Below are 16,751 nucleotides of genomic sequence, written 5' to 3' on the forward strand. Positions count from 1 at the left end.
GTCTCTAACTTGAGTTGATTCATGAAGAGATTTAATGTGGTAGGAGAATTCCTCTTTTTTTTTTTTTTTTTGAGATGGTGTCTTACTCTGTCGCCAGGCTGGAGTGCAATGGCACAATCTCCGCTCACTGCAACCTCTGCCTCCTGTGTTTAAGCGATTCTCCTGCCTCAGCCTCCGAAGTAGCTGAAACTACAGGTGTGCACCACATCCGGCTAATTTTTGTATTCTTAGTAGAGACAGGGTTTTATCCTGTTGGCCAGGATGGTTTCCATGTCTTAACTTCATGATCTACCAGCCTTGACTTCCCAAAGTGCTGTGATTACAGGCGTGAACCACCGCACCCAGTCCTGAGAATTTCTACTTAGATTCTATGTGAACATATTAAACTATTCCTCTATCATTATATTAAGCAAAAATTAGGAGTCAGAGAAAATACTTTCAGATGACATCTCATAAAACCCTCAGTAGTTTGGAGAACTTGCATTCAGTTTGGGTCCATTACCATCCTTTTCTTTCTGACTTCCCAGCCAACTTTTTACTCTAAGAACCGTCATTACTGGAGCTTGATTTAATTGTGAATTTGCACTGAATTGATTCATACCAAAGCTCTATTTACTTTTCCAGACTCTGCCCTCTTTTCTGCATGAGGTTGATCATTTTTGTCTGTATTTATTTTATGTCTCAGTCAAACCTCAGATAGCCAGGAGCAAGCTACAAGTGTATAAGAAGTGAGAGGTAGCTATGTTTGTGTTATCATTATCCTGTGCATAATCAAATGTTCCATAATAAGAAAATGTTCTTTAGAAACCATTTTTGGAAAGCGGATGTTTACAATTCAGGCTTTTCGTTTGAGTTATCTGTTCAAATTTTGTTAGTATATGCTTTTCAGTTTTAGGATATACAGCTATATTTCACTATATTTTGGTTTTTGAGCTTGCTAGGCCTTCTCTTTGACTTGTCAGATTTTCTGTCCTGCCAGGCCCTCAGGGATCAGTAGTGCATTGGTGAGGGAAAAAAACAGTAGACTCAGCCCGAGGGCGGTGGCTTATGCCTGTAATCCCAGTACTTTGGGAGGCCAAGGCGGGTGGATCACCTGAGGTCAGCAGTTCAAGACCAACCTCGCCGACATGGAAAAACCCAATCTCTACTAAAAATTTAACAAATAGCTGGGCGTGGTGGCCCATGCCTGTAATCCTAGCTACTCAGGAGACCGAGGCAGGAGAATCGCTTGAACCCAGGAGGTAGAGGTTGCGGTGAGCCAAAATCACACCATTGCACCCCAGCCTGGGCAACAAGAACAAAACTCCGTCTCGAAAGTAAAAATAAAAATAAACAGTAAGGTCGGGCGCGGTGGCTCAAGCCTGTAATCCCAGCACTTTGGGAGGCCGAGGCGGGTGGATCACGAGGTCAAGAGATCGAGACCATCCTGGTCAACATGGTGAAACCCCGTCTCTACTAAAAATACAAAAAAAAATCAGCTGGGCATGGTGGCGCATGCCTGTAATCCCAGCGACTCAGGAGGCTGGGGCAGGAGAATTGCCTGAACCCAGGAGGCGGAGGTTGCGGTGAACCGAGATCGCGCCATTGCACTCCAGCCTGGGTAACAAGAGCGAAACTCTGTCTCAAAAATAAATAAATAAATAAATAAACAGTAGACTTGCAGAACTAGCTGAGTCCTTCTTTGGGCAGTAAGTGTGACCTTTTGCAGGTGACTCTTCTTTAGTTCCTCATGTCCTCATCAGTAGATCAGAGAAATTCAACAAGAAAACCCCAAAAGGTTCCCTTCTGAGCCTCATCCCATGATTTTATGAATATGTGAAGTCCTAGGCCTGTGAAGGAATATTCAGTAGCTCCTTATCCTGTGAATACTTCTCTGCTTCAACCTCCAGCTCGACATTTGCCCATAGGATGTACTTGGACATTCTGCATAAACTACCTCACATCATTACTGAATTGCTTTATGTGTGCATGTCCGACATCACAATACCGGGGACCTTGTCTTCCATGATGTTTGTCCCCAGTGGTGTGAGTTCAGGAGGGAGTCAGCCTCATGAGCTTGGTCTTGGGTGCCTAGCAGATCAGAGTTCATTTTTTCCTTGTAAGGACTGTGGGAGTATTCCATATCATGCCTCTACTGTCATTTAATGAATCCCTTGTGAATGATTATTTAGGTTCTTTCAGGTTTTTCTCTGTTACAAGCAATATTTTAGTGAATGTCTGCATGTGTGTCTTTACCATCCCTCTTGAATATTCAGTAGGGTTAATTTCTAGTAGAGTTACTCTGTCAAAAATTGGGAATTTTGGTTTTTTTGTTTTGTTTTGTTTTTTGAGATGGAGTTTCTCTCTTGTTGCTCAGGCTGGAGTGCAATGGCACAATCTCAGCTCGCTGCAACCTCCACCTCCTGGGTTCGAGAGATTCTCCTGTCTCAGCCTCCTGAGTGGCTGGGATTACAGGCATGCACCACCACGCCCGGCTAATTTTTGTATTTTTAATAGAGATAGGGTTTCACCGTATTGGCCAGGCTGGTCTCAAACTCTTGACCTCGTGATCCACCTGCCTTGGCCTCCCAGAGTGCTGGGATTACAGGTGTGAGCCACTGTGCCTGACCTAAAATTGGCAATATTTTTCATTCTAATATCTATTGACAAAATCCAAAGCAAGTCTGGATGCCAGTCCTTGTTATGTGACCCTTGGGTAAGTTACCTAGCCTCTTGAAACTTCAGTTCACTCATATGTTAACAAGGAAAATTACAATATTTTACCTCACAAAATTGTAGTCAGCTGCTGGCTGTCATAAACTCTGGTATATAGTAAACACTAAGTGTTGGTGTCCATCCTTAATTTGTAATGATAATAGGTCACTTTTTAAAGAAATGTACCTTAACATTTTCTTTTCTTTTCTTTTTTTCAGTTATGACTCAAAATGAGATAAAGGAAACCTGCTTTTGAAAAATAAGAGAACATTTTTCCCTTGGTTGGATTCTTCAACACAGCCAATGAAAACAGCACTGTATTTCTTTTCACTGATCTGTCACTGTTGTTTCCAGGAGAGAATGGGAGACAATCCTAGACTTCTACCATAATGCAGTTACCTGTAGGCCTAATTGATGCACATGACGTTCATACAATGAGAGTCTTAAAGATACTAAATGGTATTGTTTACATTACTAGAAAATTATTAGTTTTCCAATGGCAATAACCCATTTATGAGAGAGTTTCAACCCCACTGGAATAGACAGGGACCACATCCTGTGGTAGGCAGATAAGCATAGAACTGATACTTGATGTACATTCGCAGCAGTAACTCATCCCTAATAGCATCATAAAGCAGGTGCCATAAGTGCTTTGCTTTGTCCTCCCAAAGCAGGTGAGTCCGTCCAACCAAGGGCCAGGCAGCTCTGAGTGGCAGTGTGGTGCTAGCAGCTTCAGTGGAACAGGGTGAGAGTTTATTATGCAGTCTTCCTTCACAGTGGCATTAATTTGGAAGAAAGCTGACAAGTCATGGGTCAGGTTTCAGTGACTTCTTCCTCCCTTTGATGGCAGTATACAGTTTTCACATTTTAATTCCTCCTGAGATGCAGTATGCTTAAAACCATTCTCTCCCCTGCTAACAGAAGGGTAAATCTGGTTTACTCTGAGCATTAGGATTTGCGCCTCTGGAATTCTACACTCCAGTTTCTTAACTTTCCCTTCAGAATACATGGGGAAAGAAAGAAATTACAGTGATGACTCCAGTTTTTCCCCTGTGGCACCTTGAACAAAACAGTTTTTCCCAAATTATAATTCTTTTTTTTTTATTAAGGTGAGCAGGGTGGTTGGGGAGAGAGAAACATTCAACTTTGTTTGACTGGCTCCCCCATTCTTTGCTGTGAGCTGGGAAGTGTGCAGTTGGTGGTCTTTCTTCTTGCTTCAGGACAGTAGGAGACTCATTCACTGCACTTCTGCTCAGGTGGTTTCTGCATCGGGACCTCACAGCCATCAGCAAGGCCGTTCAGTTGGTGAGCACACTCCATTGAACACGTGGTGCCAATGCTTCCTCAATGCACATGATTGCGAGAAAAGAAAGTTCTCTTAGATGTTTCTGCTTTTGCTCAGACTTTGCAAAAAAAAAAAAAAATATATATATATATATATATATATATAATTAATCACTTTTGTCCTTGAGAAAGTCTTGAATGAACAGAGAATTTATTCCATTGCAATATTTGATTGTATAGAGGCACACTGTTTGATCGACAGAAGAAGCAAAAAGGCTTTGTGTAAGTTTTTGGTACTATGTACCACCTCTGTTATTCTTCTAAAGCGGAAGTATTCATGTACTTAAACCATATGATATTTAATTGTGTTTGATTTTAAAATATATATATATATGAATTATATTTAAAATTGTGTCAACTTTCTGCTTTCAGGGCTTTTGTGGCTCTTCTGTTGAAACACATTGATTTTTCCAAATATTTTCCTTTGCTTTACAAAAACCCAGAACATGAACCACTACTAGACTTAGCCTTGTGTTTGGAGTGTATGGCATAAACCCAAGGTTTTTATTAGGTGTACATGCTGTGATTAATTCATTTTGTTCTTTTAATGAAATATTTCCATCCATTTCACATTGCTTCCATCTTTAATGGAAAAGCAATGTCAAGATTATAGAATAAAATGTGGTTTTGGGTGACTCTTACTGCCTCTGCATGTTTTAGAATAACAATTTCTACAAGACTCTAGGCTGTTTAAACTAGTGCTTTCAGTTAAGATAATTTCTGATCGTTTTTTTGTATATACATTTTGTGCTTCTGAGCTAGAGATGCCAAGTAGTTATAAACTTATAAAGAGAATAGCAGCAAGTTTGAGACTCGGCTACATTTTTCTGCCCCACCTGCTTTGAGACACAGAAGCGAGTGTGGCCCAAAATTGTTAGCCAGATTTAATATTTGATCTAAAGTAGATCCTTGTACTCATTTTAAAGTTGGAATTCGAATCCTCCAACGTTGAGCACCCACTGTGTTCCAGGCTCTACGCATTGTACCCACAAAACAAGATTCCCTGGTGGAGTTTTTATGGGTTCGAGTAATCAGTTGAACACCCTTCATCTTTATCACGTCATTGACGTTGACACCAATTGTTTTAAAAAAAAAAGATACTAGAAAGTGATACCTTTTGTAACTTGATGTGTCTTTGTTGCTCTGTAAGATTTGATGAAAGTAAAAAGCAAATGTCAGCCAAATCAAGTGAACAGCAATAAAACAGGGAGCAGCTTTTTATAACTTTCTACTTGGGTTTCAACATTCAGTAAAGCTTTATGAAATGTAAGTAGTTTACAGTACTGGAGCTTTGACTGGTTCAGTAGAAATTCGTAGGGAAAAAGTACAAACTTCTTTTGCTGTTTTATTTAAGTACTGAGAGCTGAGCACCTGATGAAGTGACTGACCTCTCTCCAGTGACACTGTTTGGGTACCTGCCTGACTTCAAGAGTGGGGTCCTGTTTCTCCACAGTGACCTTTTCCCTCTCACCCTCTCCTCCCTCTTTCCCACATACCAGTTAATTGGACCAGGGTTGAACTCCTGATCCAGACAGGCCCAAGACAGTTCTTTATCTTAAGAATTTTGAGGCCAGGCACAGTGGCTTACACCTGTAAGCCCAGTACTTTGGGAGGCCGAGGCAGGTGGATCACTTGAGGTCAGTAGTTCGAAACCAGCCTGGCCAACATGGTGAAACCCCATCTCTACTAAAAATACCAAAATTAGCGAGATGTGGTGGCAAGCACCTGTAATCCTAGCTACTTGGGAGACTGAGGCAGGGGAATCACTTGAACCCAGGAAGCAGGGGTTGCAGTAAGCCAAGGTCACACCACTGCACTTCAGCCTCGGCAACAGAGCAAGACTCTGTTTAAAAAAAGAAAAAGAATTTTGGCAAGGTGTGATGGCTCACACCTGTAATCCCAGCACTTTGGGAGGCCGAGGTGGGTGGATCACTTGAGGTCAAGAGTTCAAGACCAGCCTGTTCAACATGGCGAAACCCGTCTCTTACTTAAAAATTAGCCGGTTGTGGTGGCAGGCACCTGTAATCCCAGTTACTTGGGGGGCTGAGGCAGGGAGAATTAATTGCTTGAACCCAGGAGGCAGAGGTTGCAGTGAGCAGAGATCGTACCACTGTACTCCAGCCTGGGCCACCGAGCGAGACTCTGTCTCAAAGAAAAAAAAAGGATTTTGCATGGGGAAGGAGAGATACTCGTCACCATCTGTGATGGTGCTTGGATGTGGCACTTAAAAAGTCAGGAGCCAGCACTGCATGGACAAACAGAAGCGTGTGGGCCTGAGATAGCAGCTACCGGATAACCCTGAGGACGTCTTTAGTTTCTGCATCTAGTCCTGCATCCTTGCATTGGACTCCGTTAACCTCTCAGCCTTAGAATGATTTTTTATTTTTTAAAAACAGTCCAAAGTGAGTTTTTTAATTACGTGCAACTGAAAGGAGTTTGGCTAAAATATTGCCAGTCTGCTCTAATTCCTAATGATCATGTATGTTCAGCATGTCTAAAAAGTACTGCTGATTTCTGGAGAATAAGTTTTCTTTAGTAAACTTTACTTAGTCATCGTGTATTCTCTCAAAATGGTATCCTAAGCTAATGGAGCTAAAAGACGCTCCTTGTTTTTTGTAACAAGCAGTTACTGAGGCCCAGGAAAGGGAGAAGTCTCTGACTTGTGAGATCATCACCATTAGAAGTCAGGTGTGTACCAGTCCCTTTTCATTCTCAAATCCTTCCGAAGAATAATCAGGATTATAAACACTTTTAGCAATTGTAATAAACCCAGAAATAGAAAGCTTTTTGGTTAGAATGATGGAAGCTTGGCGGGGGAAATAATTTTTGCAAAATGTGTAAATATTGACCAATTCTATGTACTAGGCAAGGTCTCTGGCCTTTGCTGGAGCCATAAGGTGGGAAGAAACCCCAGTAAAACCCCTCAAAGTTACAACTTGGGTGGTCCACACTAATAGTTACCCACTGAGGCCCTCTATGGGTGAACACTGAGCACTAGAGGAAGCCCCTCTGCTTGGAAAGAGTTGGTGGAGAGTAGGAGGGGTGGGACTGGATTCTGGGCAGGTGGAGATGCCCATGGAGGAATCAGTGTGAGCACAGCCCCCGAGGGCATTCGTGTTCAGGGAGGGTTGCTGCCCACTGGCTTGCTTGGCACACAGGAGAGCAGGTATTCCTTCCTTAGTAACTTCATGTGAGCAAGTATTTCCTCAGTCTGTTCCTCTCAAACTGCCTGCCTTGGCGGATTCAGGATGTCACAGAACTCACCTGGATGCATTCAGCCCCTTGGCTAAAGGTGATAGTGCATCTACCTACCCACCCCCACCCCCTGCACAACGGAAGCACCTGTCAGACTGGGCCCAGTCTGTGGGCAAGGAGCCTAGAAAGCAGACTTAGTTTCAGCCTGAGAGGAGCTGGGATTTACCAAGGAGCAAAGGAGAGGTGAGGATTGCAACAACTGTGCCGTTTGCCCAGCTTCAGCTGAGCCCTGTGTATTGAATGTGCCTTCAGACTCATCCCCAGGTCACCCCAAGCTGGCCTCTCCCACATCACAGTAAGAATTCCACACACCATACAACTTGGAAAGAGGCTCCAGCTGAAGGAAGTACCACACTTCTTTCAAGTTTTTCTTTGTTTTCCTCTTCTTGGCAAAGAGTACCTTTTGTTCCTTCTAATTATGGAATTATTGGTTTAGTAAATATTCACTCATTCAGTCACCCTGTGAGTTCCAGGCGCCTTGGAGCTTGCATTTTACTGAAGAGGAGCTGTAAATTGGGATAGCAGCTAAACCGTGTGCTGGTACTTCTGATTTAAGATGGCCTTTGAGCCCATGATTTAGCTCTCTAACCCACCAAGATCAATTAGAAATTGTCAGGCCCTCCTGCTCTAGACTCGTAGGGAGAGCTGCAGCTTAGAGAGGGAGAGCTGCAGCTTAGAGAGGGAGCCTGCAGAGAGGTCCCCCTTCTGTATCCTCTCAGCCGCGTCTTTCCACCAGGACCAGTTGCTGTGCCACTCCATTCACTTGCTACAAGACTGGAGGTTTTGGCACTTTCTCAGGTGTTGAGCACCTGGTTGATCTTGATGCCTGAGTCCATCAAGGCAAGTCCCTGAACAGAGCTTACCTTAGAGTAAGGCTTAGAAGAGGCCATAAAGTTAGTCTCAGCTCCGTGGCTCTGCAGAGCTTTGGGACTTGTGAATTCTTAAAAACAAGACAATTGGCTGGGCACGGTGGCTCACACCTGTAATCCCAGAACTTTGGGAGGCTGAGGCAAGCAGATTGCCTGAGGTTAGGAGTTCGTGACCAGCCTGGCCAACATGGTGAAACCCTATCTCTACTAAAAATACCAAAAAACTTAACTGGGCTTGGTATCATGCGCCTGTAATCCCAGCTACTCGGGAGGCTGAGGCAAGGGAACTGCTTGAACCAGGGAGGTGGAGGTTGCAGTGAGCTGACATCTCACCACTGCACTCCAGCCTCGATGACAGAGCGAGACTTCATCTCAAAAAAAAAAAAAAGACTTGTACAGTTACTACATGCATGCAGTATAAAATCACGACCTTGGAAAATCCTAACTAGCTGTTGAGCTAATTCCATAATCAGTTCCTGAGTTCTGCAATGGCAACAATAATCAGGATAATGAGTAAACATTGTATGTGTCAATTGGCGTCTCATTTGATCCTTATAGTCTTGTAAGTACTGATTTTTTCCCTTTAATTTTTTTTTTTTTTTTTTTTTTAAAGAGAGAGAGGGTCTCACTATGTTGCCCAGGTTAGTCTTGAACTCCTGGCCTCAAGCACTCTTCCCATCTCAGCCTCCCAAAGTACTGGGATTACAGGTGTGAGCCACCATGCCTGGCCGTTTTCCCTTATAAAAGAGAAGACTCACTAACGCCCTTTTCGGCCTTAGCCCACCTGCACCCAGGTGAAAAAAAAAAAAAAAGAAGATGACTGAGGCTCAAGAGGTAAAGGAATTCCTCCAGCGTCTTAGCCAGGGGAGGACTGCCCTCTTACTTGCAACTGTGTTACCCTGCAAATGTTCTCCTCTTCCTTCTCTCATTTTGCTGCTGATTGGTACTCGATGCAGACAAGTGTATCGAGAACTTCAGACAAAATTAGAAGGATTCACTTTAAAGTGGAAAATATCCCATCTGTTACCTTAAAACAGTTTTCTTAAATTTTCGCATGCATCAGGATTCCTTGGAGGACTTGTGAAAACTTGCATTGTTGGGCCTAACCCCCAAAGTTTCTAATTTAGTAGGTCTGGGGTGGTGCAAGAATTTGCATTTTTTAACAAATTGCCAGATGCTGCTGCTGTGGAGACCACACATCAAGAATCACTGCCTTAAAATCTTTCCTGTGAGCTGGGAAATGAATATTTTCATTCCCTTTTGTTGGGAATGACCATGCTACACAGAAATGTAATTTGAGACCTATTATTCATGACTCACCCAAACAAGCACATAAATCCTTTACTGTTACTGAGATGTTTGTTAAAGCAGAGAAACCCAAACACCACTGCAGTTTCTGTCTCTGGGAGCCTGGGCAGGTCTGAGGCCATCAAAGCAAGTCTTGCTGGGATGAGGCTTAGAAGAGGCCACAGACCAGTCTCAGCCCAGAGTCATCAGCTCCCAAGCCCCTTTGCTGGGAGCAGTGCCCTTGACAGTCCAGGCTGAGACTTGCGGCTGTTGGAATCATACCCAAGGTTCCAGTGGAACCTTTCGTACAAATCCGGTCTGGCTCATTTTCTTTCCGTTTGTACCCCAGGTCCTCAGTTCCCTCTGGGGTCCTGACCATGCCTTTTCTGGCCTGTCTCTCCTTCGATGACCTCCTTTTCAATTCCCTCCCAGAGGATGCTCATACTTTGGTTTTTCTTCCCCTCTTCCTTCATCTCTATGTCTTCATGGAGTATGTATTTTCTGAGGGCCTGTTATATGCCCGTCGTCGTTACTGGAGATACAGCAGTACCCAGGACAAGCACTGCCTGCCCTCCTTGCAGTCCAGAAAGCAAGCGATGACCACTCAATGGGATGAGTGCTACTAGACAGTAAGGGACCTACTGAGGGCAGTTCAGGTGCCCTCCCTCAACCCTGTAGTTTACAGACTTTCTGGCCATCTCACTCTCTCCAGGACCTGCCCATTCGGCAAGTCTCAAGGCACCATTTCTTCCCAGTCCTGACTCCCCACCCCACACCCCATCATCATTGCAGTGCCCACTCCCAGCCAGTGCTGCTTCCACAGCCTTGCTCCACCTCCTCCACAACCTTGCCACCTGAGACTGCCCTCTCATTTCTGCCATCTGCTCGGCTCCAGGCCGCTCCGGCCTACTTTTCCAAGTCTCCCATCTACCACCCCCAGGTTTCTTCACTTCATTCCCACGCCAGGAATATCACTGTCCATGATGGCAGTCTGCCCAGCAATCTGGCCGGTTCTGTTCTGTTCTCAAGCTGGTGTTTCACTTCTTGGTCGCACCCGTAACCAAACTTGGCGATCTCCTGCAGCTGCTCTACCTCTGGTTTCTCCTCACACACTGCCCATGACAACCTCAAACAATGCAAGTTTTGTACGGTTGTAGATTCCTCCTATTGGAATGGATTAGAGGGGAAGGAAGAAGCTTTGTCATTATACCAGGAAAATCATTCCCTCACTATTACAAGAGTTGGTTGGGTGTCATAATCTGCCTTTCAAAGAGCAATTACAAAAGTAATAAGAGATTTTGTTGTAAGGATTACAAACATACACCTACATGATAAATTGGGGGCTGGGGAGGACGGTCCTAATGTGGTGACTTGGGTCAAACTTTCCCGTGAGTCAGACATGTATTTGAAAAGTGCTGCATCTCAGACAGCTTAGATGCAAGTCAAGGAGACAGACTTTGAGAAATGGACTCTAGATATCATGAAGACATTGATGTCCAAGATGCATGTAGAGAGTGAATAAAATTGTTACTTGAAATGTGAGAATGGGAAAAAAGCAATATTTTGTATTAATGTATTATATATATAATGCTATTTTAAATATGCATGTATAACCAAAGTAATAAATTCGATATTCTAATGACATCTGCCTATTTCATCAACATTCCTAGAAGTTTAAGTACTCTGGGTACTTGAAATGATTTTTTTATTAGGGAAATGGGGATTTGTATTAAATGTATTTTTCACGAAGTTCCTGTTGTCCGCTGAATAAAGTCCAAAGTCTCACTCTGTTGCCCAGGCTGGAGTGCAGTGGTGCAATCTCGGCTCATTGCAACCTCCGCCTCCCAGGTTCAAGCGATTCTCTTGCCTCAGCCTCCTGAGTAGCTGGGATTACAGGTGCACCCTGCTAATGTTTGTAGCTGGGATTATACCACACCCAGCTAATTTTTTGTATTTTTAGTAGAGATGGGGTTTTGCCACGTTGACCTGGCTGGTCTCGATCTCCTGACCTCAGGTGATCCACCTGCTTCAGCCTACCATAGTGCTAAGATTACAGGCGAAAGTCACTGTGCCCAGCCAGAACACTACTTCTTGAGCTACACATCTGCTCTCTCGGTGGGTTTCACATCTCAGAACTGGTGTCTTTGCTCAAGCAGTGCCCACAATTTAAAATGTCTTCCCCCACATTCTGCCCAAAGAAGCTCTCATCTCTGAAGACTGACCACTTTCTCCTCCACATTCTCCCAAAGCCTTTCCCAATGCCCAGCCTGGCTGAGCCCCTTGAGCTGTCCTCACATAGCATCCAGTTTGGCATCACCAACAGTTTGGTTCTGGGCCTCTATGCCACCAGATGTCAGTGAGCTCTTCCCAGGAAGCATGACCCGGGAGATGCAGGAGAAAATAACAATTTGCTGTAAATGGACCAGGCCCAGCTAATGGCCTTACTGGGCCTATCTGTCCAGAATCTGAACTAAGCCTTCCTTTGCTCTAGTGCCTGAAAAACACCCTATCTGCTCCTACAAAGAGATTGACATTGAGATGTCTCTCTCTAGTGCTAGTCCAGCAGTTCACAAGGCATCATCCCACAGGTGCCCAACGGTCCCTCAGACCTTTTTTGGACTTCTGCAAGGTCAAAACTTCATAATCAGAGTAAGAGGTGGGGTGTTGCCATGTGTCACCATGTGAATATTTGCACTGCAGATGCAAAAGCAAGGATGGGTGAAACACATCTCAGTGGAAATCTGGACAGTGACACTGACCTGTGCCACTCGTTATTGAAATCTTCACCACCATGCACTTGCCATAAAAGAAAAAGTCTGCTGGGCGCGGTGACTCACGCCTTTAATCCCAGCACTTTGGGAAGCCAAGGTGGGCAGATCACCTGAAGTCAGGAGTTCAAGACAGTCTGGCCAACATGGTGAAAACCCATCTCTACTAAAAAATACAATATTAGCCAGGTGTGGTAGCAGGTGCCTGTAATCCCAGCTACCCGGGAGGCTGAGGCAGGGAGAATTGCTTGAACCTGGGAGGTGGAGGTTGCAGCGAGCTGAGATTGTGCCACTGCACTCCAGCCTGGGTGACAGAGTAAGACTCGCTGAGATTGTGCCACTGCACTCCAGCCTGGGTGACAGAGTAAGATTCTGTCCCCTCACCCCCCAATAAAAAGAAAAAGCCAGTTTCCCATAGGAATGTTCTTGGTGAAGCAGTGCCAATTGCTAATTTCATTAAATATCAACCCTCGAGTATATGTATTTTAATATGCATGACAAATGGGAAGTCTGCATAAAGCACTTGCATGGTGAAGTATGACAGCTGGCCCCAGGAAAAGCACTTGTGTGGTTTTCTAGTCAGCAGACCTAGCCACTATTTTCATGGAATACCATTTTTGCTTGAAAGTACAACTGACCAGCTGGCTATTTTGACTTGGATTTTTAAACGACATTTTCTTTCTTTTCTTCTTTATTTTTAAGATAGGGTCTCACTCTGTCGCCCAGGCTGGAGTGCAGTGGTCTGATCTTGGCTCACTGCAGCCTCAAACTCCCATGATCTAGTGATCCTCCCACCTCAGACTCTCTCATAGCTGGGACCACAAGTGCATGCCACCATGATTTTTTTGTGGAGACTAGGTCTCACTATTTTAACCAGGCTCGTCTCCAACTCATGGGCTCAAGTGATCTACCTCAGCCTCCCAAAGTGCTGGGATTACAGCTGTGAGCCACCACACCAGGCGAACAAATGTACTTTGTAAAATACTGTATAATAAAATGTGTCAATATTTGGAAGAGCTGCATAATCTAGTCCAATTTTTTTTGTTTTTTGAGGCACAGTCTTGCTCTGTCACCCAGGCTGGGGTGCAGTGGTGTAATCTCAGCTCACTGAAACTTCCACCTCCTGGGTTCAAGCGATTCTCCTGCCTCAGCCTCCCAAGTAGCCGATACCACAGGCATGCCCTACCACACCCAGCTAGTTTCTTTTTGTTTGTTTTTTTTTTTTTTTGAGAGGGAGTCTTGCTAACGTCACCAGGCTGGAGTGCAGCGGCACAATCTCAGCTCACTGCAACCTCTGCCTCCTGGGTTCCAGCAATTCTTCTGCCTCAGCCTCCAGAGTAGCTGGGACCACAGGCGCGTGCCACCATGCCCGGCTAATTTTTTTGTATTTTTAGTAGTTCAGTAGAGATGGGGTTTCTCCATGTTGTTAACGCCTGACCTCAGGTAATCCACCCACCTCAGCCTCCCAAAGTGCTGGGATTACAGGCTTGAGCCACCATGCCCAGTCCAGTCCAATTGTTTTTGAGATGCGAGTCTTACTATGTTGCCCAGGCTGGTCTCAAATCCTAGCCTCAAGTGATCCTCCCACCTCAGCCTCTAAAAGCATTGGTATTATAGACATGAGCCACCAAACCTGGCCAAGCCAATATTTTCCAAATGGCCAGGGCATGATGTAAAAAATCATGTTTGGGTAGAAGATCAAAGTGCAGACACCAGCAATAGATTTCGATATAACAGAGTACAAACAATTTATTGATATGGTTCAGATTATACATTGTAACTAACCTTTAAGAAAAAAACACTCAGCCAGGCATGGTGGCTCACATCTGTAATCCCAGCACTTTCGGAGGTCAGGGTGAGCAGATCATGAGGACACGTGTTTGAGACCAGCTTGGCCAACATGGTGAAACCCCTTCTCTATTAAAAATTTAAAAATTAGGCCGGGTGTGGTGGCTCTCACCTGTAATCCTAGCACTTTGGGAGGCCGAGGTGGGTGGATCACCTGAGGTCAGCAGTTCAAGACCAGCCTGGCCATCAGGGTGAAACCCCATCTTTAAAAAAAAAAAAAAAAAATTGGGCCGGGCGCGGTGGCTCAAGCCTGTAATCCCAGCATTTTGGGAGGCCGAGGCGGGTGGATCACAAGGTCAAGAGATCGAGACCATCCTGGTCAACACGGTGAAACCCCGTCTCTACTAAAAAACTACAAAAAATTAGCTGGGCATGGTGGCACGTGCCTGTAATCCCAGCTACTAAGGAGGCTGAGGCAGGAGAATTGCCTGAACCCGGGAGGCGGAGGTTGCAGTGAGCCGAGATCGCGCCATTGCACTCCAGCCTGGGTAACAAGAGTGAAAGTCCGTCTCAAAAAAAAAAAAAAAAATTAAAAATTAGCTGGGCGTGGTGGTGCATGCCTGTAATCCCAGCTACTCAGGAGGCTGAGGCGGGAGAATCACTTGACCCTGGGAGGCAGAAGTGGCAGTGAGCCAAGATCGCACCACTGCACTCCAGCCTGGGCAACAGAGTGAGACTGTCTCAAAAAAACAAAACAAAACAAAAACCACTTGTCAAATTTTGATCTGAATAAGCTTTTGAGTTAGTCCACCTCTTCCAACTACATATCTATGAGGCCAGATTTTCCTTAACCGAAACAGCATATTACAACAGACTGAATGTAAAATATATATGAGAATTCAGTTTTCTTCTATTAAGCCAGACACTAAAAAAATTTGTCAAAATATAAAACAGTCCGGGCGCAGTGGCTCGTGCCTGTAACCCCAGCACTCTGGGAGGCTGAAGTGGGTGGATCACGAGGTCAGGAGATCGAGACCATCATGGCCAACATGGTGAAACCCCGTCTCCACTAAAATACAAAAAATTACCCAGGCGTGGTGGCACATGCCCATAGTCCCAGCTACTCGGAAGGCTGAGGCAGGGGAATCACTTGAATCCAAGCAGCGGAGGTAGCAGTGAGCTGAGATCGAGCCAGTGTCCTCCAGCCTGAGTGACAGAGCGACACTCAGTCTAAAAAAGAAATAAAAGCTTAAGAAATGCTAGATTAATTAAGCAAATGACAAAAATGATTGAACACATAAAACTAGGGGAAACTATGAAAAGGTAGCGAAGGAAGTGATTGAAGAGATATGCAGTTGGAAATAAAGCCAGGCTGAGTGTGGTGGCTTGTGTCTGTAATCCCAGCACTTTGGGAGACTGAGGCAGGCAGATCTCTTGGAGCTCAGGAGTTTGAGACCAGCCTGGGCAATATAGAGAGACCCTGACCTGTTACCACAAAAAGTACAAAAACTTAACTGGGCATGCCTATAGTTTCAGCTGCTCCAGAGGCTGAGGTGGGAGGATCAACTGAGCCCAGGAGGTCAAGGCTGCAGTGCAGTGAGCTGTGATCGTGCCAGTGCACTCTGGCCTGGGTTGCAGAGTAAGACCCTGCCTCAAAAGAAAGAAAGAAAGGCCGGGCCCGGTGGCTCAAGCCTGTAATCCCAGCACTGTGGGAGGCCGAGGCGGGTGGATCACGAGGTCAAGAGATCGAGACCATCCTGGTCAGCATGGTGAAACCCCGTCTCTACTAAAAATACAAAAAATTAGCTGGGCATGGTGGCGCGTGCCTGTAATCCCAGCGACTCAGGAGGTTGAGGCAGGAGAATTGCCTGAACCCAGGAGGCGGAGGTTGCGGTGAGCCGAGATCGCACCATTGCACTCCAGCCTGGGTAACAAGAGCGAAACTCCGTCTCAAAAAAAAAAAAAAAGAAAGAAAGAAAGAGAGAAAAGAGAGAAAGACAAGAAAGAAGAAAAGGAAGGAAGGAAGGAAGGAAGGGAGGGAAGGAAGGAAAGAAAGGAACGAACCAAGTACCTAGCCTTGGCTAACATGGTGAGACCCTATCTCAACCAAAACAACAAAAGTTACCAGGATGTTTCTGGTGTCTGCCTCTGGTCCCAGCTACTCAGGACGCTGAGGCCAAAGGATTGCTTGTATTCAGGAAGTCAAGGCTGCAGTGAGCCGTGTTCATGCCTCTGTACTCCAACCTGGGAGTTGGACAGGACAGCAAGATCCTGTCTCAAAAAAAAAAAAAAAAAGGAAAAGAAAGAAAGGAAAAAGAAAACACAGTATCAATTTTAAGAGAAAATTTTAGATTATCTAATGATATGAAAATGAGTTTGTGGTCCAGGTGGGGTGGCTCACGCCTGGAATTCCAGCATTTTGGGAGGCCAGGTTGGAAGGATCGCTTGAGCCCGGAGTTCAAGACCAGCTTGGGCAACATAGTGAGACCTCATCTCTACTAAAAATTTTAAAAATTACCCAGGTGTAGCTGCATGCAGCCGTAGTCCCAGCTACTCAGGAGACTGAGGTAGAAGGATTGCTTGAATCCAGGAGTTTGAGGCTGTAGTATGCTGCACTCCAGCCTGAGTGACAGACCCTGTCTCTGAAAAAATCGATAAATAAATAAATAAGATATTCATTCCAATAAATTATTTTATATATACCTCATAATAAAGATGTTGAATATTTTTTTGTCTTTTTTTTTTT

General features: G+C 44.8%; 1 protein-coding gene and 1 long non-coding RNA gene across 4 annotated transcripts in view; one reads left to right on the forward strand and one right to left on the reverse strand.

Moving 5' to 3' along the window:
* Nucleotides 1-5,123, forward strand: part of AKAP10 (A-kinase anchoring protein 10) — a 75,062-nt gene extending 69,939 nt beyond the window's left edge. For 2 of the 3 annotated variants that reach the window (XM_032269198.1, XM_032269199.1), the window contains exon 12: nt 2,913-5,123. In XM_032269198.1, coding sequence (XP_032125089.1) covers nt 2,913-2,918 — 6 coding nt within the window. In that variant the 3' untranslated portion in view covers nt 2,919-5,123. The remainder of the gene's footprint in view (nt 1-2,912) is intronic. The other variant, XM_032269197.1, reaches the window with a different exon arrangement.
* The window catches only part of LOC116543552, an 18,922-nt gene continuing 2,379 nt past the window's right edge, over nt 209-16,751 (reverse strand). The window contains exon 3 of the long non-coding RNA XR_004265611.1: nt 209-288. This is a non-coding gene — a long non-coding RNA (uncharacterized LOC116543552). The remainder of the gene's footprint in view (nt 289-16,751) is intronic.

The sequence above is a fragment of the Sapajus apella genome, unplaced genomic scaffold, assembly GCF_009761245.1.
Source record: "Sapajus apella isolate SASKATOON/1434 unplaced genomic scaffold, GSC_monkey_1.0 scaffold189, whole genome shotgun sequence".
Taxonomy (NCBI): Eukaryota; Metazoa; Chordata; class Mammalia; order Primates; family Cebidae; genus Sapajus; species Sapajus apella.